This window comes from Thermobia domestica, chromosome 8 (assembly GCF_964235325.1).
Source record: "Thermobia domestica chromosome 8, izTheDome1.hap1.1, whole genome shotgun sequence".
NCBI classification, from domain to species: domain Eukaryota; kingdom Metazoa; phylum Arthropoda; class Insecta; order Zygentoma; family Lepismatidae; genus Thermobia; species Thermobia domestica.
Window position 1 is genome coordinate 283,466,654 of NC_137461.1, and position 23,346 is coordinate 283,489,999.

Here is a 23,346-nt window from a genome sequence, read left to right on the forward strand (position 1 = left end):
ATGTGTGTGAAATGATCTAAGGTGCAAATGAAGAAGAAATTATGGATGACCTACCAGCATACAATTGTCTCACGAATCACGTCCGTATCGTAACCATCAACTAACAATGTTCTTAATCGTGAGGATTCGTCATTAGCAAATGTAAGAACAGGGAACAAAAACTGATACTTGCAGCCAGGAAGACCTGGTCGCATTACAAAATATAATTTCATAAATGTCATTGCTGAAGTGACGCTAACAAGCTTTTAACAATGAAAGCGTTTGAATATCTGTTTGTCTGCACTATGATAACGTTCGTAAAAATTTATCCGATTTTTAATGAAACTTGGTAGGCATTATCTTTTAATTTCACTAATTTGTATTCGTATTTGCGTTCTTTGTCCACAGCAACAATATATAAAGAGGTACACTCATGTCCAACATTGTTATCGCATGTCAATAAATATGTTGTTGTAGGAATATAATTCGATAACAAATTCGCCCGGCATTTCTTATAATGTTAGTATGTGTATAACCGGCAAAGACATGTATGTGGCAAATTTCATGTCAAAAGAGCAGTAAATAAGAACAATAAAACGAAAATAAAACTTTCTTGTCCATTTAGCAACATTTTGTTTTACTCATTCTAATTTTCCTATTTATAATTCTTTTCCTATGAAATTTACCATAAATATACAGTTTCCGAACACACACACAGTATCAGTATTAAAAGTACCTTTCAAAATCATCATCAAATTATATTCTTACAAGAAGACAGTTATAGATATGCGACAATCATTTTGGACATGAGTGTACATATTTACTAGGGTTGGCCAAAATTTTCCGGATTCCGGCACAATCAGAAAAATTCTGGGTTTCGGAAAAATTCCGGGATTGGGAAATATTTTCCGAAATCCGGAATTATTCCGATTTTAGTTTCCTTATTCCGAAAAGTAAAATTTCCGGAATTGGCCATCCCTAATATGTATAGTTTAATGATGATGATCATCATCATATGTATTTTGCCATTATTGGTAAGTCACTTGTCGCAACTGAGAAGCTTCCATGCTCCACGGCCTTCCGCTAACCTCTTCGTCTTCAAGTACATTTTTTCATTTTGATATCTTTCATTAATTGTAGTCTCCTTCACCCCTCCCTCTCTTTCCTGCCACCATACCCTCTAGCACGTTCCTTCTTAGCCAATGTCCCAACCAGTTTCTCTTCCTCTTCTTAATAATATCTAAAATTGTTATTTTCTACCCCATCATTTCTAACATCCTTTAATTCTTTTTCCACTCGACCCAGCTGATTCTCTCCATTCTTCTTCACACCCATATTTCGAAATCTTCCAGTCGTTTTTCATTATATTTGCGTAATATTCATGTTTCTGACCCTTACAGTACAATACTCCACACGAAGCACTTTTTTATGAGTCTTTTTCTCAACTCTTTATTCAAGGTACAGTGTAATATGGGATAATTATAGTGTGGATCAGTGTAATATGAGATCTCGATCTTATCAACCGAGAATCAAGCCCAGGACGTTCTGTATGAAAGCCTGCTCTAGCCAGTAGATTAGCAAGGAGAGCATTGAGGCTTAGGAAATAAGCTTCTTCCTTTGGGGTTAAAATCCTTGAAGAAAAATGTAGTGTAAAAGGCGCTTTTAGCAACTCCACGTTGAAAGTTGCCGTAAAGAGATAGAGTCAGGGCTAAAAGTGGATCTGAAAAGTATGGGAATGCATGACGTTACGCCGTCCGCCGTGCCTATCTTTGCTCATTGTCATTTTTTAGGAACTGGAGGGACGCCATATATATTTTTTTAAAGTGGGGGAACGATGTCCACCCGCGTTCTCCCTCACTGTTATCCTGTACACAAATCGTATGTATGAGTAGCAGATACCCAAAGTAGCTTATGTTTTGTTCGCACTATCTCCTTCCTACCGTGAAACATGGCAGCCACTGAATGATACTGTGAACTGCAAGTTCCTATTATTCGATGGATCTTGCAGTTACAGAAAGCATTAATACCAGTAGTTATGTGGACATTTTAGTTGATTGGAATGAAGTTTAGCAGTCCCTCCAACGCCGAGGCTATTTATGGAATGTGGACCTACAGTTTAAACTGGGATTTGAACCACTGCAATGGATTCAAATTTTTATGTTCTCCCAGCGGAAAGCGAACCCAGAAGCCCGTGCTCCAAATGTGGGAATTTTAGGTAACCACGTGTATCCTATCATTCAAATGTTGTTTCAGATTTATGACGCAACTTTCGAAGATAGCAATGAGTAGTTTCAAGAATATCGGAATAAAAACACAAAAACTCCTCTGGCCAGCTAAATTCCCAGACCTCAACATTATTTAACATTTGTGGTCAGTTCTAGAGCTCAAACATCAAAGGAGATATCCTTATCCATCCTTACTGAGGGGATAACTATGAGAAAACCCACGCACACGGTATTTGTCCACCACAGAGCCCACTTAGCATGGATAGTAATTGAAATAGAGATGAGCGCTTTGCCACTTTTTTGTTTGTTTGTTTGTTTAACCAGAGACTATACCAATGAGTCACTACAGCCCTGGGACAGTCTTGTCAGCGAGGAAGTGAATTTTGTGATCCAGTTCAACATGAAGAACATAAGAAGACATAATTTCTTAAAACTAAAAGCAATCAAGTGGATTACAGGAATTGTCAATCTGTGAACTATTACTGAAAGAGCAACAGAGCAAACACAGTTTAATATGTAGATAGATGATTCCGTAACAGATTGACAATAGTCGAATTCTAAATTGGACAAGTTAACAATCAATTTCAAACTTTTGTTTCTGTTGCGATGATCCTTTGAATTTACAGTTAGATGGCTCTTGACCTAGATGAATATGAAAAGAATCCCTCCATCATACAAAGAGGCATTATACATACATATAACATGGTATTAAGTTAGCTATTATCCTTCACATGAATGATGTATGAACAGTGTCTTGCGAAATAGCAAGTTGTTTTACATTCTGGTATCCAATTTTAATGGTCTTCTAATTGTCTCCTCCCTCCTTTGCCTCGCCTACGTCTTTCCGGCCATGCAGAGAAGAGGGGGGAAGCGGAGTCAAAATCAAGGCGGAGGCATGGGAAAACGAAATCGCACGCAAATCCATAAATTGGAGAAACACTTTCTCCGCAAATGAAGTCGTTTTCCACAGTATCGTATGTGGTCACGCCAGTGTTTGGATCGTAAAAGGTAACTTTTAAATTTCCGTTTTCCATTGCCGCAGCGAGTAATATCGTTTTTCCGGTGGCTACAAGCATCTTAATCAACTCAGCTGAAGTGAATTTATTTATAAATCATTATTACAATAGCTGCTACCTGTTGCTGCTCTTTCTTTTCCTTCTGTTGCTTTAGTACCTAGAAGGCTTGGGTTTGATTTCCGGAAAACAACAAAGCAAAGAGAGAAACGACAGTAGCAGGGCCGACCCTAGGCAATTTGTCGCCCCGTGTAATGGTATTATTTGTCAGCACACCCTTTCTCCAGAAAGAACAAATCTTAAAAGCCACGATTTTAAGTGTGCTACCCAGTGGCGTACTTAGGGGAGGAAGCTTCCGGACTTAATCCCTCCCGAAATCTTACTTACTATAGTAAAGTACATGAAATATCTTTCAGAATTTTCACATTTTCAGACAAACTCCCCCCCCCCCCGAAACAAAATCGTAAATACGCCACTGGTGCTACCCCATTATGACCAACGCAGGGGAAGGAAACTGCACTCGCACTCAGAAAATCCTAAACACTACAAATACAATATCATTGTGTCTGATTTCTTCTTTAAATATTAATCTATTATATTAGTGAAAGATAAAGCGAACACACCTGCAGGGGGGAAAATAGTAATCTTTTTTATAGAATTCAATATGGATCTTCAATCTTTGTATTCAGCTTGCAATTCCAGTGCAACTAGTTCTTTCATCTTTATTTGTTGATGTTATCTTCTACATCCCTTATTTTTTTTAAATAAACTTTTTCCTGCCTTCAAGGATAAGGAACTTATTTGTAACAAAGACAAAACTAGTTTTCATATCAAAACTGTAATTAATAACTAAATGAAACAGGTGTTCGCTACTGTTCGACTGATTATTGTATTTGGTAACAATCAAGCAATTCATGCTGTGATTTGTTTGATCATTTGCTTTAGCACTGTCCATGTAACAAACTAACGTGGCCTAAACATGGTTTATGAATGCAGTATTCAGATAAATGGTCAGTTTAATAACTTTAATTGCCGTTATCATGTTGGCGTGAAAGACAGTAACTTCATTCACTTATGTTGTGGGTCCAGGTAAATGGCAACTTTACATTTTCATTTAACATTGAGCATATAAAGAATATACAGCCCAAACGGCTCGTTCGATTTTTTTAAATAAAAATTCCTTCACTTTAGATGGAAAACATCATATTTGGAGACAGTTTCCCCTCTTACATTTTTGTTGTAACTCTGATAATAACAGAGTTACCATGTGTCAGGGACTTTTGAGACACCCTGTATTTGTAATTTTAAAGGAATATGGTCATCTTATTTTAAGAATTGTAGCCCCACAATATTTTATCTTCCCGCCTTTTTTCTTTCATTGTATGGGAAATATTAAGAAATGCAGAAATAATTCTTTAATTATTTTTAATAAAAACCCAAAATACAAAGGTTTTTTTTTTTTTTTTTTTTTAATAACTAGCTGAACCTGCGCTTTCTACACAGCGCATCATTTGCATATGAGCAAAAATCTCCTCATTCCTCACAACATATGTACATGTCCCTTTACAGACACAAGTGAAAGACGTATTGATTTAAACAAAAAATCGGCAAGGGGTATCATAAAGGGGAGATTTTTTCGATTATTTTTTCTCAATATCTCGCACCGTTTCCAAGATTTGAGCCTACTTCCGGTTGGAGTTTCTAATTCATGTATGACCAGAGTTTTGTTTCTTCTTGCATGCAGTATGTAATAAGCAAATACACTACATATACAATATTTTATAATGTTAGTTATATATAGTGTTCATTCGGCAAAATACTCAAAAAAAAAAATAAATAAAGATTTATCTTAGACTCGAGAAATGGTTATGCTTCCTTTTCCATTATTATTTGGCCATGAAACAAACGCCTGAGACATATACAACCCCTATAGCCCCTATACAACAATGTGGTGTTGGAATGTATAACGCATAGGAAATGTGAAATGAAAAATGAAATCTTTAAGTTTTACGTCCCACGGTTATGCCGGTTAGGCTAAAGGAGACGGTGATTATGAGAGATGAGTGAAATGGTGGAATGAAGAAAGTGGGAGGAAACGGGAGAACCCCGAGAAAACCCACGAGCACGGTGTTTGTCCACCACAAAGTTCACTTGGCGGGGGCTGGGATCGAACCCGGGACCCCAAGCACCAGAGGTGAACGCTCTACCACTGAGCCACCGCGCCCCCCACATAGGAAATGTGATGCTTTAGTTCTTTTTAAATTTCAACGCTTCAGTGTCCCCTAAAAAAAATGTAATAAAGAAATAAGGGCCATGTTTTTTAAAAAAATATTCAATTAGAACTGGACAATTACACAAAATTTCCAATAGATCAATGAAAACGTCATCTTTCTACAGCCTGTAGTTTCCGAGATCTCATTGTTGAAAGGATTGGCCACAAACATATAAACGTCCTCAACATATAGTTTAAAAGAACTCGGAAGATGGAAGCATAATTCACATGCATTGATTTTAGAGAAGGCTTATTAAAATACAAATTCTTTGAACAATAACTTTATATCATAAACTTTATGAAAAAGATATAGTTAACTAATTTAGACTATTTAAAGTACAAATACTTAAAATGTTTGTCTCTGTTAAACGTGAAATCACATATAACTGTAAATGAAAGATTTGAAAGCTTAAGTTATAGGATGAAGCTCAGGCGCTTTTAATTGCTGTTGTTGCATTTTAATAGGTACATTTTAAATAAAAAATAGATGCTTTTAAATAAAAGCTAGATGCCAATGACTTATATTTCACAATTAAAAGCCTTGTAGGTCAAATAGAATTCAAAACACTTATTTCAGATTTCAGCTGTTTCACAAAGCAAATTACTTCCATCGGAAACGGAAAACCAATATCACCACTGTAAGTTGTTTGAAGTATCTGTAACCTTCTTAGAATTTCATCATCAGTGAAATGAATTACTTGTATATTGGCAGGAAACAAAAATGAAAATTTAGGTACTGTATTACGCAAAGATGTAAAACGACATTGGAACTGTGTATTTAGTATATGAGATCGTTTAATGTCGATATTAATTCTAAAGTTTGATTAAATATTTCCCGCCGAAGAAAAACATAAAAGCCTATAAAAGCCGACCGAACCGAATTTCTCTCCTTTTTGTTTGCGGTGCTTTACCTACACGTTCCCGGCTATTTGTAACGTTTGCAAAGCGATTTTATTGCTCATGCTTACGCTTGGAATACGCTGACCATGTATTTAAATGTGGGTGGCTAATCACAAACGCGAAAGCAATAAAAACGCGGAGAAAACGTCAGCTCGCGCGTATTTGGTGCGTTTCGGAACAATAGACCGCCTACTGTTTAAAAGATGTCTAAAGGAAGGACAAAAAGGAAAGACGTGTTGCTAGGCAAGGGGATTTTAGCAAGAAACAGCTGCTTTGAAGATGCTTTGTGCAGACTACTGGAACTCTGCTATTGTAGACCTGGATTTGGCAAGAAAGACCTGGAAACCCTGACTGGCTCACAGTATGATTTATAACTCTGGCAAAAGTAAAGTTACCAAATAGCCACCTTGGTCGCGTTCGCTCTAGGGGGTAACGCTTCGAAAACGCATTCTCAAATAGCCATGGACTCGGGAGGGAGGAACATTGCCGACTAATACAAAACCGAAAAGCATGTTGATTCGACCTATTAGGAGGCTAGAGTGAAGAGCCCCTTTAGAAGTTTCGGGCCACCCCGCATTGAGGGGTTTTGCGTCATAGTATTTACGCCACTGGTGATGAGTGCGTTCGGACGGGTCAGAATAATCGGTCTCCGAGAAACAAGTAAGTTATTTGTGTCATTTTGGCTCGTAAAGGACATACACTGTTACGAAAGTGATGCATGTGTAGAAACCGTGGGTAGAAGAGGGCTGAACGAAGCGTAAAGCGTGTATCAATGCGACCACACAACGGGGTGACCATCTTTTGGTCTGCTAGGACTTATGTGCATCAACGGTTAGACGACATGTGCTGCAGTATGGATTAGTAAAACGCATGACATTGCGTTGGCTGCCATTCACCAAGAAAGTTATATCCCATTCTTGCCTCCATACATATCACATGTCCGTCGGCATTCTTACTTTTTTAAACTTTCTACCGTATTTTTATAAACCCTCTTTAATCAATGAGAATTCAAACTAACCTTGCAGTACTTATGTAACATCTTTCCTGAAGATGATACTGATGTCATGTTTTCACTGTTATGCACCTTTAATTAACTAACCTCCTAACTTGGGGTTTTTCGTAGCAGAAACATGAAATATAATTGGACACGTGGAAGACTATAATTGGATTATATCATGTGTCTAGGGCCGGATTAAGTGTGCTTAGGGGGCTATAGCCCCGGACCTCCAGGTGCACAGGAGCCTCAACTCTAATCTCAACTGGCTATCTAAAAAGAATCATAAAGATAGAATCATCATCATAATATAAAATATGACCAAAAATATGAAACATAATTCCTTAACTTTCCTACTGTACTTCATAGAAATGTATTAGAGGAAGTCAGCAGGGACCATATATTTTTTCTAGCCCCGGGCTTCTACATAGGTTAATCCGGCCCTGCATGTGCCGAACTAATTCAGCAGGAATTCGCATATTCTACTTCCCTAAGGCTCTATTTTATACTATCCTCTAGGCGTGCCCAGGGGTCTCTTACCCAAATACTTCCCAATTAGAACTTTATTTTACCTAGGTATATGGGATGGCCAACTGGATAGTATTTTACAGGCAGACCAGCATTTTTATCAGGCTAAACTATAGGTCCTATAGGTGTATTTCAATGTTTAAAATACAATTAATCTTTTCATTTGTTTTGAGAATTATGAGTGGGTTGTGTTTCGGTGGATTTTCTCGAGGTTTTCCCGTTTCCTTCCACATTCTCATTCTATCAATTCCTCCATAATCATTCACTTGTCTTCATCATTCCTTTCTCTTAGCCTATCGTGGGACGTTAAACCGAAAGATTTCGTCCCATTTTTCATTTGATGAGCAGGTTCCGGTAATTTTATTTTCCAGAGTCGGCAATGCTAATTCTATAACGTTTCCCAGCTTCTTCGGTTCTATTCCCGGCGGGAGCTGATGTGGTTCGGATTCCACGTTAACCAGTAGGTCCACGTCTCATATAGTCTCGCTGCTGAACGGGACGTTAAACTCAAAGTCAACTCAACTCCCACCTTCTTGGTGTCTTGATGTAACATCGTGTGTAGTAGATGTGCTTATAAGGTTTACAGTCAACAAACTTTGATGATCATCATTATGAACGTTGTTGCCGATGAAAGTAGACAAGATGAGAAATAAGGTTTTCAAGTCTTGCTACGTGAATTTTGTAAAAGTCTCGTTCCGATTCAAGAATTCTAGTGGGTCACGGTAGCTCAGTTGTAGAGCGCTTACCTCTGGTGTATAGGATACTTGGTTTGATCCCGGTCAAGTAAGTTTGTGGTGGACAACATCGTGTCCGCGAGTTTCTTCGGGGTACTCCCATTTCTTCCCACACTTTCATTCCACCAATTCTTCCATCATTCTTCATTTCCCTTAATCATCATGTCCGTTAGCATAAAGGGCATAAGCGTGGGACGTTAAACTCAAAAGATTTCATATTGTATCTCGTCTCGTCTCAGTTCTCGAAATAAGTCTCCTAGTGTCGTCTCGTTTTCCAAATTTAGATATAAAATTTGTATCTTAATTTTGTTTCTTAATTTCATGTAGAAATTATCAAATCATTCTACGTCATAAGAGATCCTCCTATTTCCCACTTAAAAATATGTGTAATTCAACAAGGAAATAATTATATATGATAATTAAATTAAAATTCATCGTAATATGACCCATGATAAACACTATCTTTTATATCGTAAAAGTCATACCCACCGGTATAATAACAACGTAGTGCTTAAACGATTTATCGTAGAAATTCAAACTTCAATTAGTGATAATTTTAAAGCCTTGTTTTATTACAAATGCACACTCTAGTCCAGCGTTTCCCAACCGGTGTGCCGCGAGGAATTGAAAGACAATTATTAATTTTATAGCAATCAAATTGGAAAACGTAGGGAAAATGTATATTTGTATTTCACATTACTATGAACCTCTACTATGAATCTACAATTTTAAGTTTGATATCGGGTTACTGTTCTGTACATTTCTAATGTTGAAAAAAGTATTGTGACCATTATTGCTTCTTTATTGTTGCAGACTATTTAGTAACTTGAAAATTTAAAATATCATTGAATCCTTTCGACAAATTACCTATATTTGTGTTTTAAAAGTAAAAGAGATTTATTTGTTTGTTCGTTATTTCGTGATCTTCCTTCTTAGTAAAAGGTTGGATACCGTTTTTAAAAAGAAAGAGTATTTTTAAAAACCTGAGTCCAATATTTCATTGCAATTGTTTTCTTTTTCTAATTAGAATGAAAAATAAGCATAATGATTTACCAAGGGGGGAAAACCAGTGAAAGAGCTTTCTTCTCTGTGAGGAGATCAATAATCACAGAAAAAAATACCACTGTGTTTTCTATTTACAAATAATAATGCCTATAAGTGTGCCGCGAGAATCCAAGTAACACCCGTAGTGTGCCGCAAGTTGAAAAAAAGTTGGGAAACGCTGCTCTAGTCAATGGAGAGCAGGGCTTGGATCATAGGTCAGAGTTCATGACGATGGATTTTGGTCGGTGGTGAGAGTGGATCAGAGTGGGCCGCAGTGGATGGTGGGTCATGGTGGGTCGTGAGTCAGAGTGGGTCATAGTAGGTGGTGGGTCAGTGGGTTATGGGTCAAGTTTTCATTGACCCACGTCATCTCTTTTATAGAAGTACTATAGAGCAAATGACCCCCACAATAAAACTGTTCAGCCTTCTATATCTTATTTTGAGTCACTCATAAAAGCAGTGATTTGTGCTGTGAGTGTTTGTGTCTGAAGAAAAGATACGGAGAATACATTAGTGTTGGGAATATTTTTTGCACAGAATGCAAAAACACGGGATCCCGTTAAAACAACGTTTTCTTGTCAAGGAGAAGCAGTCACTCTTGTTTGCATTTGGGTCCATTTCGTACCGTCTTTAAAATATGGTTCATAAAAAGTTGATCATCTTATTCTTTATCTTTGTAAAAGTAAAAAAAGAATAAACAACATGGCATCCATAATCATGCGTGTGAAACTTCAACACACATACAGGTACCTTTGTTTGATTGCAGGAACACAAACACACACACATATGTGACGTCACTAGTATGTGAACGTTGATAGAGAGAGAAGGAATCCTCTAACGGTATGTGTTTGTATATAGGTGTACATACAGGACACATTCATTCAAACGTGCTCTTCAGCATTCGTTGGAACGTGGTACACGCAATGTCTGAAGACGATAGCCATTCATGTCGCAACATTTTCCCCCGCAATTATCTTATGCGTAATGAGATAAAACACACATACATACATATGCTTCTGACATTCTCTCATGACCTAGTGATGCTAGCTTGCCGTGACAACTACAGACAGAAGATGCATCTAGAACGACGTAAAAAAAAAGTGAATATTTTCTTAAGAAGGGATAAAGGTTTCTCGTGAAGGCAAAAATAAAAAATAAAGCCGCGTAGGAAATACGTAAAATTTCCCAGTGAAAGTATTCTATATGTTTTCGCAAGAAAAAGGCTAATTCTAAATAATACTAAAACACGAGCGAAAGCAGTAAAATCCTACTAGATGATACTTGTTGGCACGTACACGAACCAAAAAAAAAAAAAAAAAAAAAACAATATCAAAATGCAATATATACAAAAACAAAAAGGTGAAAAATAACACCAGATGTGACCATCCCATTTTTATAGTCCGTGAGAACATTGTGGGTTCTATTCTCAGGGAAGTTTTTAGACAAACACATTTCTGTGTAATATTTATAATATAAGAACATTTTGCCTTTCTTGCAAGAATAGTCATGAGTAAAGATGACACCAATATTGTAAACTACAGGGTGATAAGGAAAAGAATAATAAAACAATCTCAGGATTCTTTATAATAAACGTTCGATCAGGAAGCTCCAAGAGTCCTTATATATAATTTATTGCACTCTTAGATCGTATACAGATGATATTGGATTTCTCAAATTCTAAGGATACTACAGTCAAAATCACAAAACTGATCAATAATATAAAAATAATTTTTCAGAAGACTATCATCATCACCAGGGGCGGCGATCGAGGGCGCAAGAGGGGGTAGCTGCCATTTCACTCTTTTGAAGTGACTCCTTAATATACATAGATTCATTTGGACATGTAAAATTTTTGTATGTATTACTGGTTCATAGGAATAAAATGGTGCCATATAATATCTGCCGTTGCGTGAGTATGTATTGGTTATTTGTCTTCCCGTGGAGTTAAGAAAGCTACAGGAATTGCGTTTTAATTGCAAATACGTATTTTATTAAAAAAAAAAAAAAAAAAAAATGTCGTAGCATATGATTGTAGTATTTACTGTCTTTCATTTTCTAAGAGTAATAACACATTTAATGGCATGTGTGGAATTAAAAACATAAGTTGTTCATTAATCACCAGTTTCAATATAACTTCTATAAAACAAGTCTCATTATTGATTACTATGATTAATATTATCCTTTTTATTTACTTGTTTTGCAAATTTATTATTAAATAATCTGATCACACAATTTTCCAGACAGAATTTTAAGATGTTCACGAGCAAGGAGTCAAATCTCTTCTTACACTTCCGTTATTTAAGAGTATAAAGGGCTAGTACTTAACTGTATTCCTCTTATGAATTTACCTAATAAAATAGAAATACGATATACGGCATTTTAAGTGAAAAAAGATAGTATCCTATTAGTTATACAACCTTTCGTACAACAAAGTGTTAGAAACAACCAGAAAAACTAACATTGATAAATAAATATTCAGATTATGTTTTGCCCCCCCCCCCACTTTTAACGTCCAATCGCCGCCACTGATCATCGACATAGGTATTTTGCCATTATTGACAGGTCATTTGCCGTAACTGAAAAGCTTCCATGCTCCACGGTCTTCCGCTGACCTCTTCGTTTTCACGTATGATTTTTCTGGTTTGATATCATCTATTAATTGTAGTCTCCTTCGCCCCTCCCTCTCTTTCCTGCCACCATACCCTTTAGCACGTTCCTCATGATACAATTCCTTTTTAGCCAATACGCCAACCAGTTTCTTTTCCTCTTCTTTATAACATCTAAAATTATTCTTTTCTACCCCATCATATCTAACACCTCTTCATTCGTCTTTTGCTCAAGCCAGCTGATTCTCTCCATACTTCTCCATACCAACATTTCGAAAGCTTCCAGTTGTTTTTCATTATTTTTTCCGTAATGACCATGTATCTGACCCGTACAGTATAATACTCCACACAAAGCATTTTATGAGACTTTTTCTCAACTCCCATAAGCCCACAAAATAAACTTTTCTTCCTCCAAAAGGCTTCTTTCTCCAATCCTATCCTTACTTTTATTTCACCTTCACACTTTATATCATCACTGATAACTTCGCAAGTATCGGAAACTAGTCACATCCTACTTCTATATTTGACACCGGCCGCTTCGTTTCAATCACCATGGCTTTTGTCTTTCTAACATTTATTTTCATCTCATATTCTTCACAGCCCTTTCTCAAGTTTTCTAATATCTTATTTATATTATTTTCAGATTCCGCAACAAGTGCCATATCATCTGCGAACTACATATACCTAATCGTTCTACTTCCTGCTGAAATTCAGTCTTTTTCACTATCTCTTCCAAATAGACATTAATTTTTTAAAAATTTTTATCGTATTCTGATACGACAGGATAGTATTATTCATTATTCGATTAAAAAAGTGCTAATAAAGGTTTTATTCGGTTTTTTTCTTTCAAGTCTAGAGGCATTGTAGGACACGTTACATATGGTTTCACGCCTTTCTGCATCAAAAGATAGGGGGTGATGACGTTATAACTTTTAAAAAGTAATTTTTGTTAGGTCTATTTTTATTATTTTTAGCAAGCTTACTTTTGCACCTAGAAAATTAAAATTTTGTACACACATTCCGTGCACCCCTTAGTATTTTTCAGTTTTGTTTCAGATCTCTGCGTTAACAGAGAGGTCGTGGCCCAATCTTAGAAAATATGAATTTTTCCACCAAAAATTCCTATTTTCCTCAAAATTTCTCCCTTGGAGACACGATAGGCTCATGTGAGTAGTACCGTTTGAAAGATTATTCTATTCTGAAGAGAATGAGATCAAAACATGACCCTAGAATAAATAGGCATGTCTTAGGAAATTTTTATATTACATCCGGGTCTTTTAGGGTCATCTAAGGCATTGTGAGGATGTTCTTTGCTCATTAGTAAATATTTTTCCCGCCCTTACAATTCAAGATAGAAGCTTGCAATTTTGTACACACATTTCGTACATCTCTTAATATTTTTCAGTTGATTTTGAGACCTGTGCGTTAAAATTTGAAAAACACAGAGGGGCTCAAAATTTGAAAAACAATTCAGGAAAAATTACAATTTTTCTCAAAATTTCCTGCCTCAGGGACATGATAGGGAAATGCGAATGGCACCATTTGAAAGACTGTTCTACTTTCAAGAGAATGAGGTTCGAACTATGATTCTAGGATAAATAGGGATGATGTTGTAGCGGCTTGACTGAAGGTCTATGATTTATCTTTTTTAAAAAAAAAAAAAAAGCCAAAATTTAATTTAAAATTTAAATATTGTTTGCGAGAGACAGCTTCCAATTGCACTCTCCTTTTTCATTTCCTCACCTAAAAAATGAAATCTTCCTACTTATTATCTTACAGTTATTAACGCTGAAACCAGAAATTGTTGATTTAAAGGATTACGGGAGGAGATATTAACTATTCTTAGGACACTGAATCAACATGAAAAACCTTTCCACCCTAGTTAAATTTGGCAAGAAAAGAAACTTCATTTCGTTTTAGCCGATATGCTCCCTGATCATAAATTTTCATACAAAATAACATCTAAGTATTTTAATATAGTACGCCTAATCAGTGGCGCACCCACGGGGTGTCCACCGGATCCAGAACCTCCCCACACACACACATACACAAAAGAACTTCATAATTCGAAATACGCCTGCGCGCTTTCTTAATAAAACTATACATGCTTGTTCAGAAAATTGATTAATGTAGCATAAAGATTTTACTTTATATTTCATATGTACTTTTCCTTGTAAAAATAATCTAGTTCTATAATTTTTCTGAGTACTAGCTGAACCTGCGCTCTCTACACAGCGCATCATTCACAGATGAGCATGAATCTCCTTGTAATTCCTCACAACTGAACGTGTCCCTTTACAGATAAAAGTGAACAATGTCTTGATAAAAATCGGCAAAAGAGTATCATAAAACGGAGTTTTTTTCGATCATTTCCTTAATATCTCGCACCGTTTGCAAGATTCGAGCCTACTTCCGGTTGGAGTTTCTAATTCATGTGTGATCAGTGTTTTCTTTCTTCTTGAATGTAGCATGTAATAAGCAAATATATTACACACACAATTAATTATAATGTCAGTGATATATGTTGTTCATTGGGCAAAACACTCCAAACAACAAGAATTCATCTTAACTGAAGAAATTGTTATCTTTCGTTTTTCATTATAATTTGCTCATGGAAAGCGCCTGATCGATATGCAACCCCTGCATACAACTGTGTGGTGTTGGAATGTATAACTCGTAGGATATGATGTTTTACTTTATAAATTTCAACACTTCCAGCGTGTCCCTTAAAAAATGTGATAAAGACATAACGGCCGTGTTTTTTTTAAAAAAAATATCCAATTAGAACTGAACAATGTACACAAAATTTGCAATCGATCAGCCTATGGTTCCCGAGAACTCAGTATCGTGCGGATTGGCCACAAATATATAAACGTCCACAAGCATATAAACTTTTCTTGACAAGAAACATTTCGTCGCATGAGAACTAGAGGAACGTAACTCCATTTTCGTAGGTTTACAGGCGAGAGGACAAAAATATTATTTCCTTAGAAAGATGTGTTTTTAATGAGATAGTAATTGAGCTACATTACAACAGATGATCGACAAGGAGAACAGATGGCGTTACGTTCTATTTACACCAAGTGGGGATTTCAAAATTATGTCCACACATGAAGAAAACGAAAACCGCATTTTTGAAGGTAGGTTCCTCTGATTCTCATGCGACGATATAACGCTAGCATTTTAATACATATATATCAGTGGTAGTACATATCAATTGGTAACCTTCTTTCGGATGTAAAATAAAATCAGTTGAAAACTTACATAGATTTAGTGCTTTGCAGTATTGGATCCCCCCCTCTAAAAATCTTCGGACCCCTCCCAACAAAATTCTGTGTGTGCTCCTGTGCCTAATAGATGTAAAGAAGAAACCTTTTCTTTTTCCCTTTTGAACTATTCTATTCTATTTATTTAATTTTCACGTTTGAAACAAAAGTTTTTTTTTTTTATGGTTGGACAATTTAAAGACACTTACAAAGAAAAAATAAAAGACAATCAGCATGCGTGTAGCCCTATAGTAAACGTTGCAACAATTTGGAAACCAGGTCACTTTTTTCCTGGCCTCCATTGCTTTAGTATATTATATTTCCCTGTACTTTCAACATCATAATAATGATGTTCTTTCTTCTTTCCTTCAGTAAAGATAAAAAAACAGAACTCTTAATTACTTTCGGAATCAGAGAAAATATACACGCAATGGTGATGCGTTTTGTTATATGCCTTCATGGGCAATATAGTAATAACATTTGCAGTCTTACCTCATTCACAATCTGTATAGCGTTTCTGAAGATGGTTATCTCAGTCAGAGTATTTCCTAATCAATACAATACCATCCTGTTATCAGCTCGGGAAACTACTTTAGTTATCACCCACCCTTTTCCCCCTCTCTCCTAACTCAATTGGAATATTATATGCATTTACAACACGTTTCTACTTACTTTTTTTTTCTCAGTCATATTTTATTGCCAGCTTAATCACAATTTCTTGTATGGCGTTATAAACACACACTTTAATGGATTTTATTTGTATGATTTTTTTTCTTTCTTCATTTGTTTCTTCCCTTTTCAACACAAACTAAATATATCTTGCTCCTACCACTCACGTCAAAGTAATTTTAGTAATGATTTTTCTACAAATAGCAGAATTGTTCATTTATTGTTTAAAAACAATTGTAAGATCTTCAATGATAGGAGTTCATAGCTCCCTTGTGGTTATATGGTTTGCTAGGTGTCGTCGGTGTGGGAGCCATGGGCTCGATTCCCAGTAGAAGTTAACCTGGTTGGTTTGGACTCTACATTAATCTGTAAGACCACGTTTCCACTTTACATGAATCTTGTAGCTGTCACAAAAAAAAGACCTTGCTACCCGCTCTTTCTATCTACTCTTTAGATTTTATAACTTCTTGTAAGCAAGAAAGGTATCACCATCCATGCAGCACTGCAGTCTAGTGGACAAACAATTAACATCCTCATTAAAAACGTGTATTTTGGCGCACTCCCCCTCCCTGTCCAAAAGAATCCGTTGTTTCGGAAGCAGCGAAACTGTTTTTTCCTTTATGTCAGCGGGAGGGCGATAGCAGGTAGCAAGCAAGACGTCCCAGAAAGTTGGATACTGTTCGACTCCTTGCTAGATAGCAAAAATGTTTTCTGACCCTTTCAAGACTATGTGTACACGGTGAAATATGGTAGGGATTTTTTTTTTTTATGACAGCTACAAGTTCTTCTAACGTGGCAACCCATCTTCAGTTTACATGTTATATGGGCTCTGTGCTGAAAAGGGTGTGAAACTCAAAATTACCTAGCCAACAAAAGTCCATGTCAAGCAAAGGAAGTCCGTGGTGGTTCAGCAAACCCCTTCAGATGAAGAAATATGGAGTGCAGCAATCAGTAAAATTAAACTAGCAAAAAGTTCTGATTTCCCCATCCAAAACACTCCGTGTAAAAAAGAAGCCAAATTTCGAACAAATACAAAAAATAAAGTTGTTAATATAGCCAAATTATTCAGTAAAGGTAAATTATGATATTGATTATGCCAAGTTCTTGAAGTACATGTCCTTATGTTTTAAGTATTTGGAAAGCTTGGCTAACTGGTCATGTTATCAATAGTCAAATTCTTGTGTCAAGGTAAATTATGGCATCGATTGAGCCAAGTTCTTGAAATAAATTTCCTCATTTTGAAGTATTTGCAAAATTTAGCCAACTGGTTACATTATCAACACAGCCAAATTCTTCATCAAATTTAAATTATGGTATATTGTAAGTAGTTAGTCAAGTTCTTTAAATAATTTCTGAATATGGAAATTTATTTCAAGAATTTAGCAGAATCAATATCATAACTTACCTTGGCTGAAGAATTTGCCTGTATTAATAACGTTACCAGTCGGTCAAATTCTCTAAATGCTTTCAAAACAAATAAATTTATTTCAAAAACTTGGCAGAATCGATATCATAACTTACCTTGGCTAAAGAACTTAGCTATATACATAACTTTATTTTTCGTACTCGTTCAGAACTTGGCATTCTTTGGTCACGGTAACTCTTGACACAAGAATGAAATATTGATCTATTACATTAATGTTTGAATTTAAAATATTACAAAAATATATTGAAACGTATGGAAAATAATTAAATAAAAGTACTTACATAGCATCATGTTAACTTCGCTTATTCATATATTTTAGTAGTCATATATTTTTTTAGTTTATGTTTAGGGAGCATAACAAATGGCACACTAAAATTCAGTTCTCACCTTATTATATAAAGTGTCCAGATTTTACAATTTGAAAATCGGTCGAGCCGAGAACGAATCATAAGCCTCAAAGAAAGTTTATGTAATATTTCACGAAAATTGAAAATTTATTTATTTACTAGCTTTCGGCTAGCTGAGGCATCGCCGGCTACTGCTGATTACTTCACAGTATCCTTTGAATCTACGACCTCGCATTTCATATTTCACATTTCAGCCTTTGTTTCCGTTCTTGGCACGGCAAGGATATGTTTATAGAATTATTTGTGGAAATTTTTTTTGCGCCTTAGAATAGCATTCCAATTAAAGTGAAATGATAGAAATCCGTATCGGCTCAAGTGCTGTGTTCAAAAATTCATTTCAAATGGTTCAATTCATGGACAACCTCGAAGTCATTTTCATATATTGAGAAAAAAATAAAATACTGCCCATTCTCTCATTAAAAGCGGAATTTCCGCAAACGTTCTGGCATATACCCACTTGTTTTGAATAAAAAGTTTACATATATGGTACCAAATCTCACATTTCAAACATGTCTCTAATATTAAGGGATTTCGAGATAAGGCAATTTTATTATAATAATTTAATTGCAACTCCCATCCTTATTCTTATTATCATTTTTCTTTCCTTCTAAGGAACTGTATCAAAAACATTAAAACACGTATTTAATTATTTTAACTTAAAAGCCTAAATACCAATTTTGATGTATCTATTGTTAAGGGATTTCGAGACATGGCAACTCAAATTATTTTTCCTTCCCACCTTGTTTTGTCCACTCTTCGGGAAATATCAGTGGCGATCTTATACGAGGGTCACTACGAAAGTTTTGAGATACGCATTGTTGTGGCACAGTATTTGAATTCCAACAATTGCGTTCGGTAGTGCTATCCAGAAAGAAGAAGCGAAGCAAGTTTCAACTCGCCTCGCTTATCGGCGTGACCGTATCGCCTTCATTTGTTTGTTGATGTGAGCAGTATTCGGCTGTCTAGAATGGAGCTTGAAAGGGAACATTTTCAGGCAATGATCCTTTACGATTATAAAAGTGGTTTGAGCGAGACACAAAGCCTTGACCGTTTGCAGGGGGCATTTGGGGACCTTGCTCCTTCCCGTGCTACAATTTTTTGGTGGTTTGGTGAATTCAGAAGAGGCCGGACATCGCTTAAAAATGAAGAGAGAGCTGGACGTCCGGCAACAGCTGTGTCAAATGAAAACGTTGCCTCTGTGGAACAAATGATTCGAGAAAATCCTCGAACAACTTTCAAGGACATTGAATCTACAGTGAACATTGGATCGCCAGCAGTAACAAAATTCTTCATGATCATCTTCGGTTCAGGAAGGTTTCATCTCGTTGGGTGCCTCACACTTTGACTGAACAGCAGAAGCACATGCGTGTGGAATGGTGTGAAGAAATGATTGCAAGATTTGATGGAAGCAATTCTCTACGCTTCTCTGACATTGTTACTGGTGATGAGACTTGGATCTATCAATTTGACCCTGAAAATAAAAGCCAGTCTACAGTTTGGATCTTTCCAGACGAAAATCAACCCACGAAAGTGAAGCGACCGCGAAGTATGGGGAAGAAGATGGTTGCAACTTTCTTCTCCAAATCTGGCCATGTTGCAACTGTTCACTTGAAGAACAAAGGAATGTTACTGCTCAGTGGTACACCACTGTTTACCTAACAAAAGTGTTCCAGAAGCTTCGGGAACGGCGTCCAAGAACTGTATTGCGTGGGATCCTGCTTCATCATAACAACGCGTCCTCACAGACGGCCAACATCACAATTTAGTTTTTAGAATCTACGGAGGTCAAACTTATGACTCATCCGCCGTATAGCCCTGACCTGGCCCCGAGTGATTTTTTCTGTTCCCCAGGATCAAAGATCGCATGTGTGGGAAGAGATTTTGCAGCCCTGAAGAAGCTGTAGTGGCTTATGAGAATGAACTTTCAACACTTGAAGAAAAAGACTGGCAACACTATTTCCAAAAGTGGTTTCCGAGGATGCAAAAGTGTGTACAGCGTAATGGTGAATACTTTGAAAAAATGTAAGTGTTAAATTGATTTTAAGCATGTAAGTTATTTCACATCTCAAAACTTTTGTAGTGACCCTCGTATTGACGCGATTGATTCGGCGAGTCACACAATTTCTAAAAATAATGAAATTGTTTACATATGATTTTTAAATTATGAAAAATTTTGGATTTCAAAATATGGTATTAATTTTGTTGAATCAACCATTTCCAGGTTAAAATCTTGACTACTGACACCGCTGATTCTTCCACTGCTTTAATACTAAATGACGACTCGATCTTTCCAAGCATTACGATAAGCGATTCATTTCAGATGTTGCGCACGGCTCGGTAGTGGAACGTTTAGAATTTGCTTGTCATGATAACGACAACAATGTGAGTCGTAGCTCACCTAGGTTTGACGATTATGGATTTGGATACAATTACTTTTGTTCCTGCATAGAAAAGTGTTGCCAGTTTAGTCCTCAACATTATCATAAGACAATTGCCAGTGAAACTGTCGTTTATACATTACATATAAATTTAGCCTTTCTAGCCATTTTGTCAATTGTCAATCATTGGATTTCCTTAAATACAGGTCTTATTGAATTTTGTCCCTTTACTTGCATATCGTTGAACGCTCTTTCCTGGCGAGGTGTTGAAACAACACAAAATGACTACCACTTTTGCGTGTTACTTGTGTGTTAATTCAACACCAAGCACATCGCCTTCAGAGCATATCAAAAATACCTCGTTATTGGTTGTGAATATTTGCATCGTTTTTTACTGTTTGGTATGAGTAAAGCTTTGCGAAGTTCATTTCGCATTTATGGTAAGTGACTAATAACATTCTATGTTTTCTGTAATCGGCTACAATAATATTGTTGTAAACCTGTGAATCATCTAACAACTGTTACACAGAAGCAGTGCTTCAATCTATTTTCTTCATTTGTTATTCTCGTGTCTTAGCACGTATGAACAGAAGATCTCAGAGCTGTTGCCTATGTAACTGTTGTCAGACGATTCACAGGCTTACAACAATATTATTGTGATCGATAACAGGAAACATAGAACATTATTCGTTACTTGGCACAAGTGCCAAATATATTTCGCAAAGCTTTGCTCATATTAAACGATAAATACCAATGCAAATTCTCTCAGGTAGTAACGAGTTTTGATATCCTCAGAAGGCGATGTGCTTGGTGCTGAATTAACACACAAGTAACACGCAAAAGTGGTAGTCATTTTGTGTTGTTTCAACACCGAAACGTCTAGTACTTTCCATACGATAGTCCGAAACGTCTAGTACTTTCTGGACATCCCTGGTATTTCACAGCAAAGTAGAACCTTATACTAGTATCAAAACATATTATGGATAATTTGCAACAACGCGAAGTTAATAAAGTTGACCAGAGAACCTGCTTTCTCTTTTGTTTCTATTTTCTTACAAGACATTAAAAATTGTGGTAAAACTGGTAAAAAAAATCATGAACAAAACTTTAAAATAAAACAAGTTGAAACTCACCGATGACTGTGCCGATAGGAACATCTTCGCTAACGAAGAAACTTTCCGCTGACCCTCCATTCTCCAGGTAACACCTGTTGTCCGGAACTGGAATTAAAAACAAAAAACAATAGTAATTAAATAAATGTAAAACTTTCCAAAAGCAAATTAAATTAACTTTTATGCATAACAGAAAAAAATAATCAAGGTTTAAAATTTATTATTCCACATTATTTTCTGACCCACATTCTTTCTTACTGCTATGAAGTAGTTCTGTTTCATCACCTTTGTATTCTTACAAAATAAATTCTGCTTTCAAAAAGAACCATTTTAAGATATATATTACAGTACTTAGAAGAACTTCTTTCACAGATAAGCAGGGAACCATAGAAACTGCCTGGACAGGAAATTTGTACATATATTACAGGTTGTTATAATTTATCTTTTTCTTTTCAAATGTATCACTATAATTACGATGACAAAAATTTCCCAAGGACCACAAAATGGGACATACATAACAAGAAGAGAGTCCTCCCAAGTAGCCCATAAGTATTTAATTATAATATTTGGTTATTCTTCATTGACTAATGCAGTAGGTATCTAACAAAAACGCTAGCTGTTTCCTAACTCATCCCTGACTATAGTAGTAGCTACCTAACGGAAGCACTGTTTTTTTTTTAACTTTTCTGTGACTAACGTAGTAACCGTCCAACGAAAACATTAGTAGTTTCCTCACTTCTCATTGACTAATGTAGTAGCTACTCAACGGGAACACTAATATTGTTCCCTTACTTTTTATTGACTAGAGTAGAAGCTATCTAAAATTATGTTGATTCGATTCTTAAAAAAATATAAAATTTAAAACAATCTACAATCTTTTAGAATGGAAGTTGAAACTTTACTATCTGCATACACATGTGTGTCACCATTTTAATTTCTATTTTTAAGACACTAATCTTCATACTGAAAGTGATGGTGCAATGTTTTTACGTTTAAGCTCGAATGGTAGGTTTGGAAAGATGGGTAATCGTAAAGAAAATAGGCAAATATTTACTCGTTTCACGTATTTTATTCACATTGTAGACAAGCAACATATCGGTCTTCCTGAATAACACGATTTAATCTCAAAATATTTTATGATTGAGTAACTCCACGAGATATCAGAGAACATTTTGTTGTTGTTGTTGTTGTTGTTTAAGAACCAAATTACGTGCATTAGAAGAATATTCAAGTTTCGGAACTAGATTATATTTAAGTTAATTAATACGATAAACGCAGAGTCTATTGAGCAATTTAATCCATTCACTCAAAACTATTATTGTGTAATTAACATTTATTTGATTCATTTAAGTTCCATTAACATGTGACATGATCTTTAAACATATAGAAAAGGACTATAATTAACAACTCCTAAATTACAATAGTTGAAGGATAAAATAATATTTTCAAATAATTTTCAGTAAGATAAAACTGACGCATAGACATGATTACGAGAAAAACTTCGCAACTACGTTGACAATAGCATGCCATCTCTTAAACATTAAAATAATCCCTATTATCTTTCGTGTTGAAAGTTTTTTTTTTTTTTTAAAAAAAAACAGTCGTCCTAAGTTTTAGTCCGGGAGGAGGGGAAATTCGCTAATTTTGAGATTTACATACATTTTAATCAATACCAAGAAACTTTTAGGAGGAAGAAAACACTATTTTGTAGGACTTTGAATAAAGAGTTGAGAAAAAGATTCATAAAATGCTTCGTGTCGAATATTGCACTGTATGGGGTCAGAAACATGGAC

At 35.8% G+C, this 23,346-nt stretch overlaps 1 protein-coding gene across 2 annotated transcripts in view; it reads right to left on the reverse strand.

Moving 5' to 3' along the window:
* The window catches only part of Cad96Cb (protocadherin Fat 4-like Cad96Ca), a 316,068-nt gene that overhangs the window by 90,079 nt on the left and 202,643 nt on the right, over positions 1-23,346 (reverse strand). For both annotated transcript variants that reach the window (XM_081769855.1, XM_081769853.1), the window contains exon 3: positions 21,575-21,661. In XM_081769855.1, coding sequence (XP_081625981.1) covers positions 21,575-21,661 — 87 coding nt within the window. The remainder of the gene's footprint in view (positions 1-21,574; positions 21,662-23,346) is intronic.